Here is a 16,130-nt window from a genome sequence, read left to right as displayed (position 1 = left end):
CATCCCATCTGCCGACGGTGGCCAATGCCGGGTGCCCCAGAGAAGGAGAACAGAAGACAATGATCAAGTGATTTATCTCCTGCCATCCATCTCCTGCCCTTGTTCTGAAGGCCAGGGCACCATCCTTTACCCCTGGCTAATAGCCATTTATGGACCTAACCTGCAAAAATTTATCAAGCTCTTTTTTAAACCCTAATAGAGTCCTGGCCTTCACAGCCTCCTCGGGCAAGGAGTTCCACAGGTTGACTGTGCGCTGTGTGAAGAAAAATTTCCTTTTATTAGTTTTGAACCTACTACCCATCAATTTCATTTGGTGTCCCCTAGTTCTTGTATTATGGGAAAAGGTAAATAATTTTTCTATATTCACTTTCTCCACGCCATTCATGATTTTATATACCTCTATCATATTGCCCCTCAGTCGCCTTTCTTCCAAACTGAAAAGTCCCAGTCTCTCTAGCCTCTCCCCATATGGGACCCGTTCCATATCTTATCTTATCTTATCTTACAGAAAAAGAAGTGGGTGGAAACAAAGCCCTCGAGTTAGGCAGACAATAACTAATACTGACTGGCTGCGTAACAATACTTAAATACAATTATACTGCTGACCTCTTGCAAAAAAAAAGGTGCCTTGCTATTTCCACAATAATAGTTTCACTAGTTCCCCCTGCAGCACTCCAGCATCAGTCTGGCTGTTGGAGTAAGAGGAAGCAAAACCTTTCAAGTATCGGAGGGGTAGCCGTGTTACTCTGGATCTGCAACAGCAACGAGCCACTTGGCTGGCTGCCCAAGAGCGATCACGGGCGGCTCGTGCGCAGCCCCCGGGAGGGGCTGACAGCAGTGGGACCGATCCCTGTAATACACACGCAGAGGACAAGACCTCCCGTCCCTTTTACATCCGCCCGCCGCTGCCCCGGGAGCGGCCCTTGGCGCGGCTGTCCTCAGGCTGGCGCCAATCAGAGAACGATGACGCGTAGTTAAAAGCCGGGGCGAGGCGAGGCCAGGCCGCGCGCCCTAGAGCGCTTGGGAGGGAGCCATCTTTACGTGCGGATTGGCTGCCGGACACCATTTACAGTAAGCCCCGGAGTTTGCGCCGGCCGCGGGCAGCTGCTCTCACTGTAATGCCAAACCCGCTCGGAGGAACTATCCTCCTGGGCCGGGACACCAAGGAGGCAGTCAGGGCCCGGAAGTGGTGTTTAGCTCTGTCATTCCCGGTGCCAGTGTCAAAGATGGCGGACAGTTACTCGGCCCTGCTTGGCAAGGGCGCTCCGAGAAAGGGCCCGGCTTGGTGTCACGTTGTAGAGAGTCCGACTGGAAACATCTTCAGGGAAGTGAAGCGCCCCCGAGAAAAAAACCGAAACTTCCGGATTTTTAAGCCAGCCGGGTAGGGGAGGAACCTCCGCACGGTATTTTCATGTGCTGTTTGGTAGTCCATTATTTTTGTTTTCTCAGAAAGCGGAGAGTTTGGATTAGCCCGGCCTGGAGAAGATCCGCTCACACCCTCTCCTGGGACGCGCCGCACACCCGAGGCAGGGCAAGCATTTTACTGCCATTTTAAAAAAAGCTGTGACAATTCAGACGTGAATGCAGCTGAGCCCGGCGCTGTACACCCCCCTACAACCAGCGGGACACGTAACCAGAGTAAAAAGACATGGACTCGGAGTTGGTACATTGACTTTAGCAACTGATTCTTGTGATCAGTTTGCTGCTGCTTCTTTTTCGGTCCCCGAAAAGTTCTCTTGTTCCTCCAGAGTGTCTCTGAGATGTGGGGTTTACCAGTGGTCCCTTTGCTGATTAATTTTTGTGGTGCTCTCTTGGGATTCGTGGCTACTTTGACACTGATCCCAGCCTTCAAGGATCATTTCATTGCTGCCAAGCTCTTCGGAATAGACTTGAACAAGACTTCTAAACAGCCCATGTGAGTAACAGCCACTGATTCATTAAGTTGTGCTGTGTTGTGTGGTAATAATCATGGTATTTACACTCAACAATTTAAAATGACCAAAATGAAGAAAAATATAGTCTACAGGTTAAAGCATGGGAAAGGGCATTGATTCTGATGCACATGCCTATGCACATCTGTCTTGCCTTCCATTTAGTTATGAGATTTCTTTACTTCATAAGGTTGTTGTGAGAATTAATTCAGTTTTAAATAATAAAATACTGTACCTTCAAATTATTTGCTGGAAGATGCCAGAGGAGTCGGGTAGTTTAGTAAGTGATATTTACGTCCTTATATTTTCTTGTACCACTGTGTGATCTGCTCTGCTTTATATTTGTGTTGCCTATTGTCTCATCTTCCTGTTGATTAATCATTTCTGTGTTCTCTTTACTTGTTATACGAACATAAACTAATCCAGGCACCAGTATTGTGTACTCATAAATCACAAAAGAGGCACAGATAGTTGCACTGCTGCAGTGCTTCACTATAGATGCCGCTTATGCCAATGGGAGGGCTTCTCTTGTTCTGGGCCTCCAAACTTCTACGTATTTTGGAGAGATGGGACCTGAAGTTCCGATTCAATCCAATCTGTTTATAATCTCGTGTTTTACTGTCACTTACAGGCGGCTTGGCTAAGCAGCAGTCAGGATGCTGGCATTTGCAAAGAGAATTTATATTCTACTCAATAGCAGAGATTTAATGTAAGCACATATACTGTAAAGGGATATGGCTAGGTCAGCACCTGAATGCTATCTAGTTGGGTATGAGCCTCACCTTCATTCTAGGCTACTATGAAATTAATGCCAAGAGACTAAAAATTCAGTTAACCAACAGCAACAAAACTGTCCCACCTGTCAGGGATATTGGGCTCAGAACATTGCAGTATTACAGCTGCCTTGTGTTATAACATTCCAGCCGAGAAGCAGTGAGAATGCAGTAGCAGTAATGATACTATGAAGGTCTAGCAGTGAAGTTCTCAGTAGCTGGGCATAAAGTGATTCTCTTTTTAAACCTCCCACCCCTCACCCTTTTTTATGTTTCAGTCCTGAATCCCAAGGTGTGATCAGTGGGGCTGTGTTCTTGATCATCCTTTTCTGCTTTATTCCCGTGCCATTTCTAAGCTGTTTTGTAGAGGAGCACTGCAAGGCATTTCCACATGATGAGGTGAGTGCCTCCACATGCTCTTTAAAGCCTAAGTAGCTTTCACATGGGGTGAGGACCTGCAATTTTCAGTGAGGATAGCTTGTGTGTAGCTAAGATTTTAGTGAAATACACTCCTATTGGGCGGGGGGTCCACTCTTCAAATGCAGGATCTAATACCAATGGTCCTATCATCTCTCTGTCTTTCAGTTTGTGGAGTTCATTGGCTCCCTTCTTGCCATCTGCTGCATGATCTTCCTGGGCTTTGCAGATGACGTTCTGAACCTGCGCTGGCGACACAAGCTGCTATTACCTACCATGGCCTCCCTTCCTCTTCTTATGGTCTACTTCACTAACTTTGGGAACACAACTATTGTGGTGCCCAAGCCCTTCCGGGTGTTGTTGGGGATGCACTTAGATCTGGGTGAGTGATGGAGCATAAGATCATCAGCTTAACACTAGCCACAAGGGTAAAAAGTGATCCAAAGCCACAGTTCCAGAGGATGACAGATGGCAATTTGTGCGGTTGTAGGTTTCTTGTAACATAGGCTGTGGTATTAGAGAATTGGGTTGATAGCTTCAGCAATTTATCACTTTTTTTTTTTCCAGCTTTGTCCAGAGAAGAACCCCCCACATTTAGAAGATCAGACTCATGTCAAGTTCATGGTGTGCTGAGTGCAATTGGTTCTTTAATGTGGATGGCAAATTGACCAAAGCACAGAATTAGGAATCTGAGAGCCTGAATTCTGTTCCCAGCTCTGTTGTTGACTTGTTTCGTGACCTCTGCCCCATTCTCTGTTTGCCTGTATTTCCACATCTGAATTTAGTGTATATGTGTATTTAATATCAACTTTTTTGCCAGGGGGAGATGTTTATTAAAATTATTGTGAAATGTGCTGGTATAATTCATTAAGGCAAAATGGTACATATTACTAAATTTGAACATAGACCCCTTTTAAAACTTGGATGTGAAGGCACTATACTCTTTGTTCTGCAGGAATTCTGTACTATGTGTACATGGGGATGCTAGCAGTATTTTGCACCAATGCCATCAACATTCTGGCTGGAATTAATGGCCTTGAGGCAGGACAATCTGTGGTGATAGCTGCTTCCATCATCACATTCAATGTTGTTGAATTAAATGGTAAGGAAAATGCGTGTGTCTTTTTGGGGGCTCTGACTCAGTCCACAGATCCAAAGGGTTCTAGGTCCCTTACTTGGAAACTTTTGGAATCTTGGAAAGATGAGCATTGACCATATCTGAAGATCATCTCATGTGAGGCCATGAGACACATTTGTGTCTGGTCTAGTATGTATTAGTGTAACTCTGTTTCAGGACTCTCCTGATATACCTTTTTGACAGACACGGTATGCAAACATAAAATGGATTGATCCACACCCTCACTCCAGAACATACTTTTGGATCACTGTGGTTGATGGGGATTTGTCGGTAATCTGTTCTTTCTTTTCTACAGGAGACTATAGAGATGATCACATTTTTTCTCTTTACTTCATGATTCCTTTTTTCTTTACTACTCTGGGGCTGCTTTACCACAACTGGTAAGATAATGCATGGAATAAACAAGCGTTCAGAGCATCATAAGCCTCCCTCCCCCTTATACTTTGAAGAGGAGACAAGTAATGAAACCTTCACAAGCTCTCAGAAATAGACAGTTGGAGGACTGATTCTGTGTTCTGGCTGGAGCACAAAGATTCTGGAGCATTGGTCCATTAGAAGCTTTTGATTGCACCAGAGAACTGCACTCCAGCTTCTGGGGTTTGATCACATGACAGTCCGCCCTCCCACTCCTTACTAATAATCTCTCCAACAGATAGTTTAGGCACTAGATTTTAAAGCTTGCAATAAGATTTGTGAATGCCATACTTTTCCATACTTGCTGTTCAACATTAATACTATGTCCCATCTCCGTTCCTTTTGTCTGTGAGTTGCAGGTATCCATCCAGTGTATTTGTAGGTGACACCTTTTGCTATTTTGCTGGCATGACATTTGCTGTGGTGGGGATCCTGGGGCACTTCAGTAAGACAATGCTGCTGTTTTTCATCCCACAAGTGCTCAACTTCCTCTACTCATTGCCTCAGCTCTTCCACATCATTCCTTGTCCTCGTCATCGGCTGCCCAGGTAACAAGTGTGTAAGTGACTGAGATGCAATGTAGTTGGAACAAGGAGATACTTTTGGCTCTGGCTTTGTTTTAGATCTGAAATGAGTGTGGTTATGTCTGCAGAAGTATAAAGTACATGCCTTATCTGCTGTGGCAAGAAGAGGAATGAGAAGTGAAATATAGATGTTACACACCTTGGGACAAGGGCTTTACCAAGATTGTGTGGGAATTTTACTTGGCAATAGTTGCCCTCTTCTTGCCCTAGGACAGGAGAAAACTGTGGACCTAGACAGATTATGGATCCCATGCTTTTGTGGTTTACTGGGTGTTTTTTATCACATTTAAATGTACCAAAATGTTGTAACCTGTCCTATTGCAAACAGAAGGGTGTAAAAGAGAGGAGCTGCTACTCTGTAAAGTCAGCCCAGCAGAAACTTCTTTCCCCTTCCCACAGCAATAGTAATGCTTTTCTAGTAAGATGTTGGTTCTCAGAAGGTGGAAACTGCGGAGTCCTGATGGATAGAACCTTGGAAATTCACAGATGTGGATATCCACAGCTCATTTTTGTGGATACTGACGTGAACATAAATTTTATATTCACGCAGGGTTCTCCTAATGGGCCATTTAGTATTACAATGGCTTAATGCAGACCAGGTTTGTCTGATGTAAAATCAACCATGCTGAGGAATCTAGTCAAAATGCAGCTGTCCCTAATAGCTTGGCTAATGGTTTGTAACCTGAGTCATAACCATGTTAACAAATAATTATATAGCCCTGTGAAGACAAGTGTTGTAACACTATTCCTAAATTGTATTGTTTATAAAATTATTCATACAGAGAAGAGTTAAGTGTTTATACCATCTCTGACATGCTGTTATCAGAAGATGCTTGAAATATAAAAGTGACTGTGTGGGGGATGGCTTTCTATTTTGTCTTTAAATTCACATAACATTCTGCAGCCAACCCCACACCTCCCCCTTCCCCACAAAGAAATCCTCCTGCATCTGCCTAATTTGAGTGGGTACCCATCTGAGACTCCTAACATTACTGGGATGGTTACATGCATCGGATTGCTACAGGTGTCTATCATGCACTTTTTTAAACAACCCCGTTTCTTTTATAGTGGGATTAAGCTGCCTCTTCAGTGCAACTGAACTGATTTCAGTATTTTTTTTTTTAGGCTCAATCCTGATACAGGGAAACTGGAGATGAGCTACTCCAAATTCAGAACCAAAAGTCTTTCAGCACTGGGAAAGTATGTTCTAAAGGTAACCTGAGAGAGACATACAGATATTCTTCTGTTAGCAGCTGTACACTCAAGAATTGATGGCAGTACATAAACTGCTACCTTCCCCATGCCTCTGTGCACCTGGGGTGTAATCCTGGGTAAAAGAAAGCAAGTTCAGTGTAGTCTCATCCCAATCTCTGGTGGACCTTGATTGTCAGAGACCTAATTTGTCTTTATATTGATTTCAGTGAGTTGTACACCAGAACCTAGGAGTGGAACAGCAGAAGATATTGTTGGCAGGGTTCTGTGGAAGAAACTTTCATAAGAACATAATGGCTATAATTGGTCAGACAAAAGGTCCATCTAGTCCAATATCCTGTTTTCTGATAGTGGCCAATGTTAGGTGCCTCAGAGGGAATGAACAGAACAGGTACAGTAGACCCTCAAGTTGCATGGACTCAACTTACACGTTTTTTATATTAGCGTGAGCTGAGTCGCAGCTCAAGGACTCCTCAGGAGGGGGGAGGAGAAGCTGGACGCACTGCAGGCTGGAGGAGGAAAAGGCTGTTAGACCTCGTCTGCCCTTGTCTCCTACTGCCTCTGCCCTGCTTTCTGAGGTGTATAGATCCCCTGATCCCCAGCTGTTGGGCAGAGACACTGTACACATGTGTAAACCCCCTGCCCCATGTTAGCAAATAACCCGCCTGCATGGCGCACACCACCCAGAGTGCACACACTCTGCTGCTTGCTGGCAGTGCAGTGCCTTTTCCCTCGCACAAGCCAGGGGGTGCCTCTGGGCCAGGCCTAAGCCATATTCTCTGAGTGACCAGGAAGTGATGGAGGCTGTGGTCAGATGCACTGGCCCCTGCCAAGGCGTGTCTCCTGGCACCTGGAAAGCGCAAGACCAGCTGTGGGGATAAAATTAGCTTACAGGGTGCAAGGAGGAGGGTCTGTCTGTCACCAGCTCAGCTCAGGGCTCCGCTCCCCCAGGCATCTTCTGTGCCCTGGCCTCTGTCCTTCCTGCTTCTGGTCTCCTGTGCCCTGCCCATGTCTTGCCCTGAGTTCCCCTATGGGTCCCTGGTCTCCCGCACAGAGCCTGAGACCCACCCCATTCAGGCCATGAGTCCCTGGGATCCTTTTGCAGACACATCCCCCTCCCCACGCACGCCTTTCCCCAGAGCTCCCAGCCCCATTGCTGCTGGGAATTCCCCCTACCCCTGCAGCTCCCTGGGGGTTGAAACTGGCAGCCCCACCTCCACATAGAGTTGCGCAAAATTCAAATACGTCTGGCTCCCCAGGAATGTAATTCTCATGCAGTTTGGGGGTTTACTGTAGTCACCAAGTGATCCCACCCCCATTGCTCATTCCTAACTTTTGGTGAACAGAGGCTAAGGATACTATTCCTGCCCGTTCTCTCTAACAGCTGTTGATGGACCTGTCCTCTGAATCTATCTAGCTCTTTTTTTAACCGGTTAGAGTCTTGGACTTCACGACATCTTTGGGTAAGGAGTTGCATAGGTTGATTGCGTATCAGCTTTCAGCACATCTGACTGTACCATACTGGACTTTAAGTAGTAAACGCATAATGCATCTAATTAAATGGTGCTTAACACACTTCTCTTCCCCAGGTATCAGAGACCTTACACATAGTGGATGTGAGACAGGAATTGGATGAAGATGAAGACTACACAGAGTGCAATAACATGACTCTTATTAACTTTGTTATAAAGCTGATTGGACCAGCCTCAGAGCAAACACTCACTATCCTGCTGCTACTCATCCAGGTTAGGCAAGTGCTTCCATAGTGAGGACCTACTCAGCAGTGGCTGTGGGTCAACACTAAAATTCTCAGGTGGTGAAAACATTTTGATTCCACCCCTGTACTTATCTTTCCTTCTTCCCTTCCACCACACCATGTAGCTTGTTACCTGGGTTCTCTCATGTCCCCAGGATAGCTATGGCCAGGGGGTGCAACCGAAATAGCAAGAAGAGTCCTTTTGTCAAGTTCAGTTACAAAATGAATATTTCAGGAGCCGCAATGCACGTGAATGAGACAGTCTTTTTAACGAACAGCGGCAAACCATACTACTTTGTCATCCCTATTTTAAGAACAGTGCACACAATGATTTGTATCAGCTAGAATGTTGTTACCCCATCTCCAGGCTTGACCTGCCCCCTCATCCCCAAGCTTTATCCTCTAAAACTGCTCCCCCATCTTTCAGCCCCAAACTGCCATCCCATCCCCAGGCTTAACCCATTCAGCCCCAACCCCAGCCCCATATCCCCAGGATTTACCTGACTAAGCCAACAAGCTCCGTGCGCTGTCGCTGCTCCTCCAAGGCCACCACCTCTCCTCCACCCACTCCCTGCTGCCTCCTCCTCAGTGTAGCTGCACAGCAATGGCAGGGGCAGGCTTGGCTGCCCCCTTCCCACAGCTTTCCTGCAAGCTGACTTTCCCTGCCCTGCCAGCTCCCCCTGCCACGGCCGACTGTTGATTGGGTCTGGAGGCTGCAGCTGCTTAAACAAAAAAAAACAAACCTAAATTCCATTTGAAGGATGGGCACTGGGTAAGCAGCAGCCTCCAGTGGAGTCAGTGGCAGCAAAGCTCTGAGCCGCATGTGACTCTGGAGCTGCAGGTTGCTGACCCCTAGCTATGGCTCTGCAGTAAAGAACCATACTGCTCCTCTGAGAGAATAATCTTGCCTAGTCTTCTCATTCCTCCCTTAAATAAAGACATGGATATATTTAAAATTAACTCCTGCTTTAGATGTGGAGGTTGGTCACATGCAGAGGTACCATGATGAAGCCTGTTTGATACAGGGACCATGTCTTCATAACACTCTGTAAAGCATTTAGCACAGGTAGATTCCACTTACCTTCCTTCTTTTTTCCTTTGTAGGTAGTGGGCAGCGCCATTGCATTTTTGATCCGGTACCAGCTTGTACGATTGTTCTATGATTGACTGAGCTGCAAGCGATAAGGGAAATGCCAGTCCTCCTGATCCACTTTTTTGGTTCCTTTCCAAATGGCTGCAGTGATCCCACTCTGCTTTTTCCAGTTGCTAGTAAAAAGACTCTTACACTGGCTTTTCTTGATTACATTTTTTGTGTGTTGTGGCTGGACAGAAAGGTAATTTGACTGATGTTGGTGTCAATATTACATGTAAATATGTATATTAAGAATAACCAGCATAAGCCAAAGAAGGTGTCGTGAATGAGTGCAGGGAAGGGATTAACCTTCTAAGGTAGCCTGAATCCCAGGTGAGCCAATGAGTGAATTCTGTTTAAACTGACAACAATTGCAGTTTTGGGGGCTTTTGCCTCTACGATACAGGGAGAAAGATTCAGACAAGGAGATGGCTCCCAGGCAATTGAAATAAAGTATCCTGTCTGTCACAGAATCAGCCATAGAGGTGTAAGTACCAGAGAAACGTATAGTTAGACATGTTCAGGATTCTGGTTATTTTAAATTTGGATGGGCTGTGGCTTATCTTGTTTTTGCTATTGGCTGCTGTTTCTAATTTGTGGTGGTGTTTGACTCAAGATATTCCCCCTGTAACTTTTTTAAGCTGAGTCCCAGGGAAATATTTTTCTGTGTGTGCAACCGCATGATTTATTTTTCTCCTATTTGTGAATAAATCACTTCTGTGAGCAATTTCTGTGTCCTCAGAAGAGTCTGGGCCTCAGATCAAATGGTCAGCTATTGAATTACAGGTTTCTGTGTCCAGCTCTCTCCCAAAAGGAGATTCAAGAGCTTGGGGTACCCCACAGGAAGACATCCAAGTGTTTTCTTGGTTTAGGGATTCCCCCCCCCCCCCCCGATGGTGGCAGTGAACTTACTGCCAGGGCCAGGGAATCTGTGACCCTGGGAAGTTTTAAGGCAAAGCCTGTTTATAGGCAAGGTTGTTTTTTTTTAAATCTCTGGGGGGGAACCTCACTTTCTGCACTCATTGTGTAGGGTGTGAGGGACCCTTGACATGGTGGCAGAATGATGGGATCACTTTGAACGAGGAGCAGACCTCAGGATTTTAAAAACACCTTTGTTTTAATCTTTGCTGTTCAGTTTTGGATTTTTTTTGTTGCTGCTTGATGGGGAACAAGCAAACGCAGAAATTTAACTGCAAAGCCAAAGTCCATACCAAACAGTTTTTTTTTTTTTTTTTCCTCCTAGCTTCTGGGGCAACTGGATAGCTAGGGTAGAATAGGGCAGGAAGCAGCCCAGTGCATGCGGTTGCATTCAGGCAAAATAGCCCTAGAGTAACCAATCTTCCCAAAGATGAGGACAACCCCAGACATGAGCCAAATGTCCCAATCCAGGAAGGATGGACTGCGCCTTGGCTTGGAGGGGGCAGTGGGAGGTAACCCAATGGAGGCAGAGAACAGGGTGGACTACTCTACCCCTGCCACACAAGTGGCCCCAGGATGGGAGGCTGCCTTATAGGTAGGCTGTCAGCTCACGAAGGAGGAGATGGAGTTCTTCTTAGAGATGAGGCGAGCAGAAGCAGAGATGAAATGCACAGAGGTGAAGTGTGCAGAAGTGGAACGTGAAGCAGGCAGAAGTTGAACTGGGAAAACTTAAGATGCAGAATGCTCCAGGTATACCACCTGCCTCAAATCCAGTTAGGGTTCAACATCCTAGAAAACGCTCCATGTACCAGGTGGGAGATAATATAAATGAATTCTTTATAAATGTTGAGAGAGCGTTTCATCCGTACAAAATTCCCCCTGAACAGTACATGTCCGAGATGAGAACTCAACTCACTGGGCCCTTAAAGGGATTAGCTGCTGGAACGCCTATAGCAGGTGTGGATGATTATGAGCTCTTTAAACAGGAGGCCAAAATTTAAATGGGGCTCAACCCTAATGAGGCTTGTCACTGGTTCAGGGCCCTAAAGTGGAGAGTAGACCTGCCCCTTGCCCAACATGCCTACGATACCAACACAACCACAGAGGCCTGAGGTGAAAGGAGCAAAGGCTACCAGTTGGGAAGATCTATTTTTCCTGGTGAAAATGGAACAGTTTGTAGAGGGTGTTCCTCCTGAGATCAAAATATACATCCTAGACAAAAGTCCTAAATCCACAGATGAAGGGGGGAAGACGGGAGCCAACTGGGTAGAAATGCACCATTAAAAAAGAGTCCTAGCAGTTCAGGGGGACAATCCCAGAACCTACCTTGCAAGGAAGGAACCTATCCACCCCAAGGTAGGCCACAGCCACCCTCTCATTCTGCTCCTCCAACCCCCGCACCTCACTGCAATAATTTGCCAGTTGAGCATTGTTTTAAATGCAATGAGCCAGGGCATGTGAAGGCCAACCGTCCCAAGGTCACCAACAGAGGACAGTTCATTGCAGCAGGGTCACACCCAGAGTCCTCAGGTCTAAATGCCTCACAGATACCACCAGACCAAAGGGAAACTAAGGGTGGGCGAGGAGAAGGTTGTTGCATGGAGAGATACGGGAGCACAGGTGTCTGCCATTTACCAGTCGCTAGTGGACCCCAAACTCATTAACCCCCAGACTCAAGTAACTCTTTGACCCTTCAGGGCTAACTCTTTTGATCTACCTATAGCCAATTTGCCAGTTAAATACAAGGGCTGGTCTGGAACTTGGACTTTTGCAGTCTGACTATCCAATTCCTGTGTTGCTGGGAGAAGACCTAGCTAACCATGTGAAACAAGCCTGGAGGGTGGGAGTGGTCACCCATAAAGGGGCTAAGCAGGCCTCCACAACTTGCCCAGTTCCTTGAGCCTCCTACTAGGGACCAGTCTGTGAGCCCAGACGCCCTGGGATCGGAGACCCAGCTAGAGGTGATGGAGCCGGGACCTAGATGAGAACCGCCAACTACAACAGTGAATCCAGTTCCTGAAACCCAGAAGGAACCAAGCCCAGATCTGGAGTCAGCAGCAGAGGGTGCCAGTGAATCTACAGCAGTGACCGAACCTGCAGAGGAGGCCCCACAGGAACCTGCAAGCAACTCCAGTGCACCAGCAGAAAGCAGTTTCCAACCAGCCAAGGTACCCATCTCACTTGCATTGCTTCTGGAGGGGCCCAGCCTGACTCCACAACCCAGTGGGGAGCTAACATCGCTGGCTATAAGAGAGCAGTTCCAGGCAGAACAGGAAGCTGCTGAGAGCCTCAAGGGAGCTTGAATGGGAGCCCAGAGTGACCCACTGCCGCTCCACTCTTCTAACAGGGCCAGGTTGTGATAGAAAGAGGGCTTCTATACATGGAGACTTTCTGGTGGCACAAAGAGGAGACTGGCATCCTCAGACAGTTGGTAGTTCCAATTAAGTACAGGGAAAAGCTCTTAAGCTTAGCCCATAGTCACCCTAGTGGTCATTCTGGGGTGAGCAGAACCAAGGACCAACTAGGAAAGTCCATCCACTGGGAGGGGATGGGTAAGGATGTGTATAACTGTCTGGTCTTGTGAGGTGTGCCAGTGGGTGGGGAAGACCTTAGACCAGGTCAAGGCACCACTCCAGCTACTCCCCATAATAGAGGTCTGATTTCAGCATGTAACTGTGGATATTATTGGTCCTTCCCTAAAAAGACCTTGAGGGAAGCAGTTCATACTGACTTTCATGGATTTTTTTGCCACAAGATGGCCTGAAGCAGTCACTCTAGGGAGCATTACAGCCAAGAACGTGTGCCAAGTAGTAACTGATATTTTTGTCAGGGTAGGTTGGCGCTCAGAGAGCCCCGTGGATTCCGGAACTAATTTCCTAGCCGAGGCTATGAAATGTCTCTGGGAACCTCATGAGGTGAAATACCTCATTGGTTTGAGGGTGGTAGGGCATGGCAATGGCCTGGTGGAGATATTTAGTGGAACATTGCAGGCTGTGATACGTAAATTTGTGACTGAATGCTCCAATGATTGGTACTTGGTGTTACAACAGCTACAGGTTGCCTATAAAGATGTCACACATCCCAGTCTGGGATTCTCACCATTTGAACTTGCGTATGGACATGAGGTTAAAGGCCCTTTGCAACTGTTAAGGCAACAATGGAAAGGGGCTACTCCTCCTCCAGGGACTAACATTTTGGATTTCGTAACCAACCTACAAAATACCCTTAGACTCTCTAAATCTGGCTCATGAAAATTTGGAGAAGGCTTAGCAAGAGCAGAAGGCCTAGTATGACAAACATGCCAGGGAGTAGCCCTTTTAGGTAGGGGAACAGATCATGGTTTTAAATGCATTTCAGACTAACACGATGGAAGCACAGTCCAAGAGCGTCTAGATACAGTTAACTACCTCATCACTTTCCCCAACCGTGATCTTAAACCTAAGGTATATCATGTTAACTCTCTAAAGCCCCTTTATTCCTGAGAAGTCAACGTCCTTCAGTTTACTGCCCAGGAGAGGGAAGTTGCTGAATAGCTGGAAGGAGGCTACTACGGTGGGAAGGACAAGGGTGGAGTAGAAAACGTAAACCTTTCTATGAACCTTAGCAGGGAACAGAGAGAGCAGAGTGTGGAGCTCTTCCACAATATTCTTGCCCAAAAGTTGAGGAAGTATGGATTAGATCCATGGAGTATAAGATGGATAGAAAGCTGGCTTGATGGTCGGGCCCAACAGGTAACTCTTAACTTGTTCCTTCCCCAACTGATGGCTGCCCTCTGCCTTCCCATACTGCAGTGTCTAGCACCATGGTGTAGGAGCTGTCCTTGTCTGTGAAGACTGAGGCAGAAAAGCATGGAGTACTTCAGCTTATCTGTCACCATCTGAGTAAAAGATTGCAAAACCCCCTGTTCCTGGAAGTTCACGAGTGCTGGCAAAGCAGATCAGTTCATCTAATGCTATGTCCTGTGGCCAATACTGGCTTGCAAGTACTGCCAGAGTAGCAAATGCACACAGATGGGGTTCACTGTTACAGACTTTGCCTTACATATGCACACACAATCACACAAGTGCTTTTCTAATATTGAAAAACTTGCTTAAACCACACTTGCTAAGGCTATGTCTACACTGCAGGTTTTTTTCTGGAATAACTTATTTCTACTTAATGAAGTAGAAATAAGTTATTCCTGAATAAAGCATCCACAGTGCAAGAGCATTTCCAAATTGAGTGTTCACACTGTGGAGCCCTATTCAGAAATAAGAGCAATGCATTTTGGGTGTGTATCCCATCATACCTGGCCTTGCTAGGCATTGTGGGGATGTCAACAGGAAACACAAATTTCTAAATTTGACCTCACAATTTGCTGTTCCTTTCTGTGCCATTTCAAAGGCGGGGGGGGAGAGGTCAGTGGAACAGACACACTTTTTACTCTCTATGTATGTACCAGTAACTCTAACTCTCCCTCTCTCTCACACACACACACACAGTTTGAAATTAATGATAGTGTTGCAGTTTTTCAGATGTACTCTAATGAAGGGTATTTTTAATACATATTGGTGGGTAGCATAATAGATCATTTTTCAGTCTAAAAGTTTGTCTCGGTGAACCTCCAGTTCTCAGTATGTGAGTTTTGAAACTGTGGCTATAGATTCATCACAATTCAAGTCCTTATGGCAAGTGTCAAACCCCACAGACACCACTACCAGCTCCCACTCTGGATAGTTTTTTTTTAAAATGCAGAGGACTGTTGCTCTTGTAATATTCAAGAAAAAGAATAATGACCATAAGCTATCAACTACATTATAATGTAGAAATGTGTATCCCACATTTAGCAACACTGCATCTAACACACATAGACTGTTATCAAATTATGATTAAACTCCTTGGCATCAGCACCTTGTAGAACCATCAGTAAAGAATATATTATACAGTACTAAGCACCTATATTCTTACCTGTATGCAGCCCCAGCACAGTTAATCTCCCCAGTATAGATCTACTTACCTGTGTACTTGCTTACATCATTGCAAAACGTGAACAAAAAGTCTTGCCTATTAGGATTAAGTCTGTATAAGTCACAGGACTGACTTCCTTTGGTTGCAGAAGATGGACACGGGTTGTGTTTCTCAAAAAAGCAATAATAAAAATAGCAAATATTGTGCACTACAAAGAACAGGTGCTAAGGACGAGGGTGGTGCAAAACGAATTTCTTTATAGGCTGATTCCTAGTCCACTGAAGTTAACAGTGACCTGAGAGCCTGATTCAAAAATTTAATTTATGTGAGCCCAAGGAGCCCCAGACTGGAGCTGAAGCTCCACTTGCAGGGAGCCCCACTGCCACCTAGCTGAGCCCCCAGACCAGAGCTCAAGTTCTGTGCATGGGGAGCCCTGCTGAGCCCCAGACTGGAGCTGAAGGTCTGTGCACGGAGAACCCTGCTGCCATTCTGCCAGTGCAGCAAGCCCCATGGAGTCCTGGACCAAGGCTAGAAGCCCTTGCGCAGAACAGCAGGGAGCCCTGCTGCAGCCTCCCAAAGCCAGGGCTCGGCTGGAATCCATCGGGCAGAGCAGAGCCCCAGGAGCTAGAGCTCTGCTGAACCAGTACCAGAGCCCACCGCAGCTCTGCTGCAGCATAGCCAGAACAACAGGGATCCCAGCAGTTTGGAAGATCTGGGTAAAAAAATAGAGCTTGCAGCTTTGCCTAGAGTGGATACTTACCTGAACTTGACAGGATGCCTCCTAGGAGGCCAATAAGTCACAATTAGCTCTGCTTTGTTCATGCTGACTCAGTTAAAGAATTCAAAGGGAGGAAGTCAGCAAAAGTCATTTGTTCTGATGGAGTTACTGTTCTGAGGCAAATGCCCTG

General features: G+C 46.2%; 1 protein-coding gene across 4 annotated transcripts; it reads left to right on the top strand.

Moving 5' to 3' along the window:
* The first annotated feature begins 884 nt into the window (after nucleotides 1-884).
* Nucleotides 885-9,516, top strand: DPAGT1 (dolichyl-phosphate N-acetylglucosaminephosphotransferase 1). 4 transcript variants are annotated; one of them, XM_074977063.1, is made up of 11 exons: nucleotides 885-1,071; nucleotides 1,450-1,915; nucleotides 2,983-3,103; nucleotides 3,290-3,503; nucleotides 3,689-3,745; nucleotides 4,077-4,223; nucleotides 4,555-4,639; nucleotides 5,027-5,221; nucleotides 6,383-6,470; nucleotides 8,059-8,214; nucleotides 9,330-9,516. In XM_074977063.1, the coding sequence occupies exons 2-11, from the start codon at nucleotides 1,761-1,763 to the stop codon at nucleotides 9,390-9,392; spliced, it is 1,281 nt and encodes a 426-aa protein (XP_074833164.1). In that variant the 5' UTR covers nucleotides 885-1,071; nucleotides 1,450-1,760; the 3' UTR covers nucleotides 9,393-9,516. The 4 variants fall into 4 exon arrangements, with proteins under 4 accessions (XP_074833164.1, XP_074833165.1, XP_074833166.1 ...); XM_074977064.1 differs by lacking the exon at nucleotides 885-1,071 and having other exon boundaries at nucleotides 1,337-1,915; nucleotides 5,033-5,221; XM_074977065.1 differs by lacking the exons at nucleotides 885-1,071; nucleotides 3,689-3,745 and having other exon boundaries at nucleotides 1,338-1,915.
* The last annotated feature ends 6,614 nt before the right edge of the window (nucleotides 9,517-16,130 follow it).

This window comes from Carettochelys insculpta, chromosome 25 (genome assembly GCF_033958435.1).
Source record: "Carettochelys insculpta isolate YL-2023 chromosome 25, ASM3395843v1, whole genome shotgun sequence".
Taxonomy (NCBI): domain Eukaryota; kingdom Metazoa; phylum Chordata; order Testudines; family Carettochelyidae; genus Carettochelys; species Carettochelys insculpta.
The sequence above is the reverse complement of the archived record's forward strand: the minus strand, read 5'-3'. Positions and strand labels throughout refer to the sequence as shown.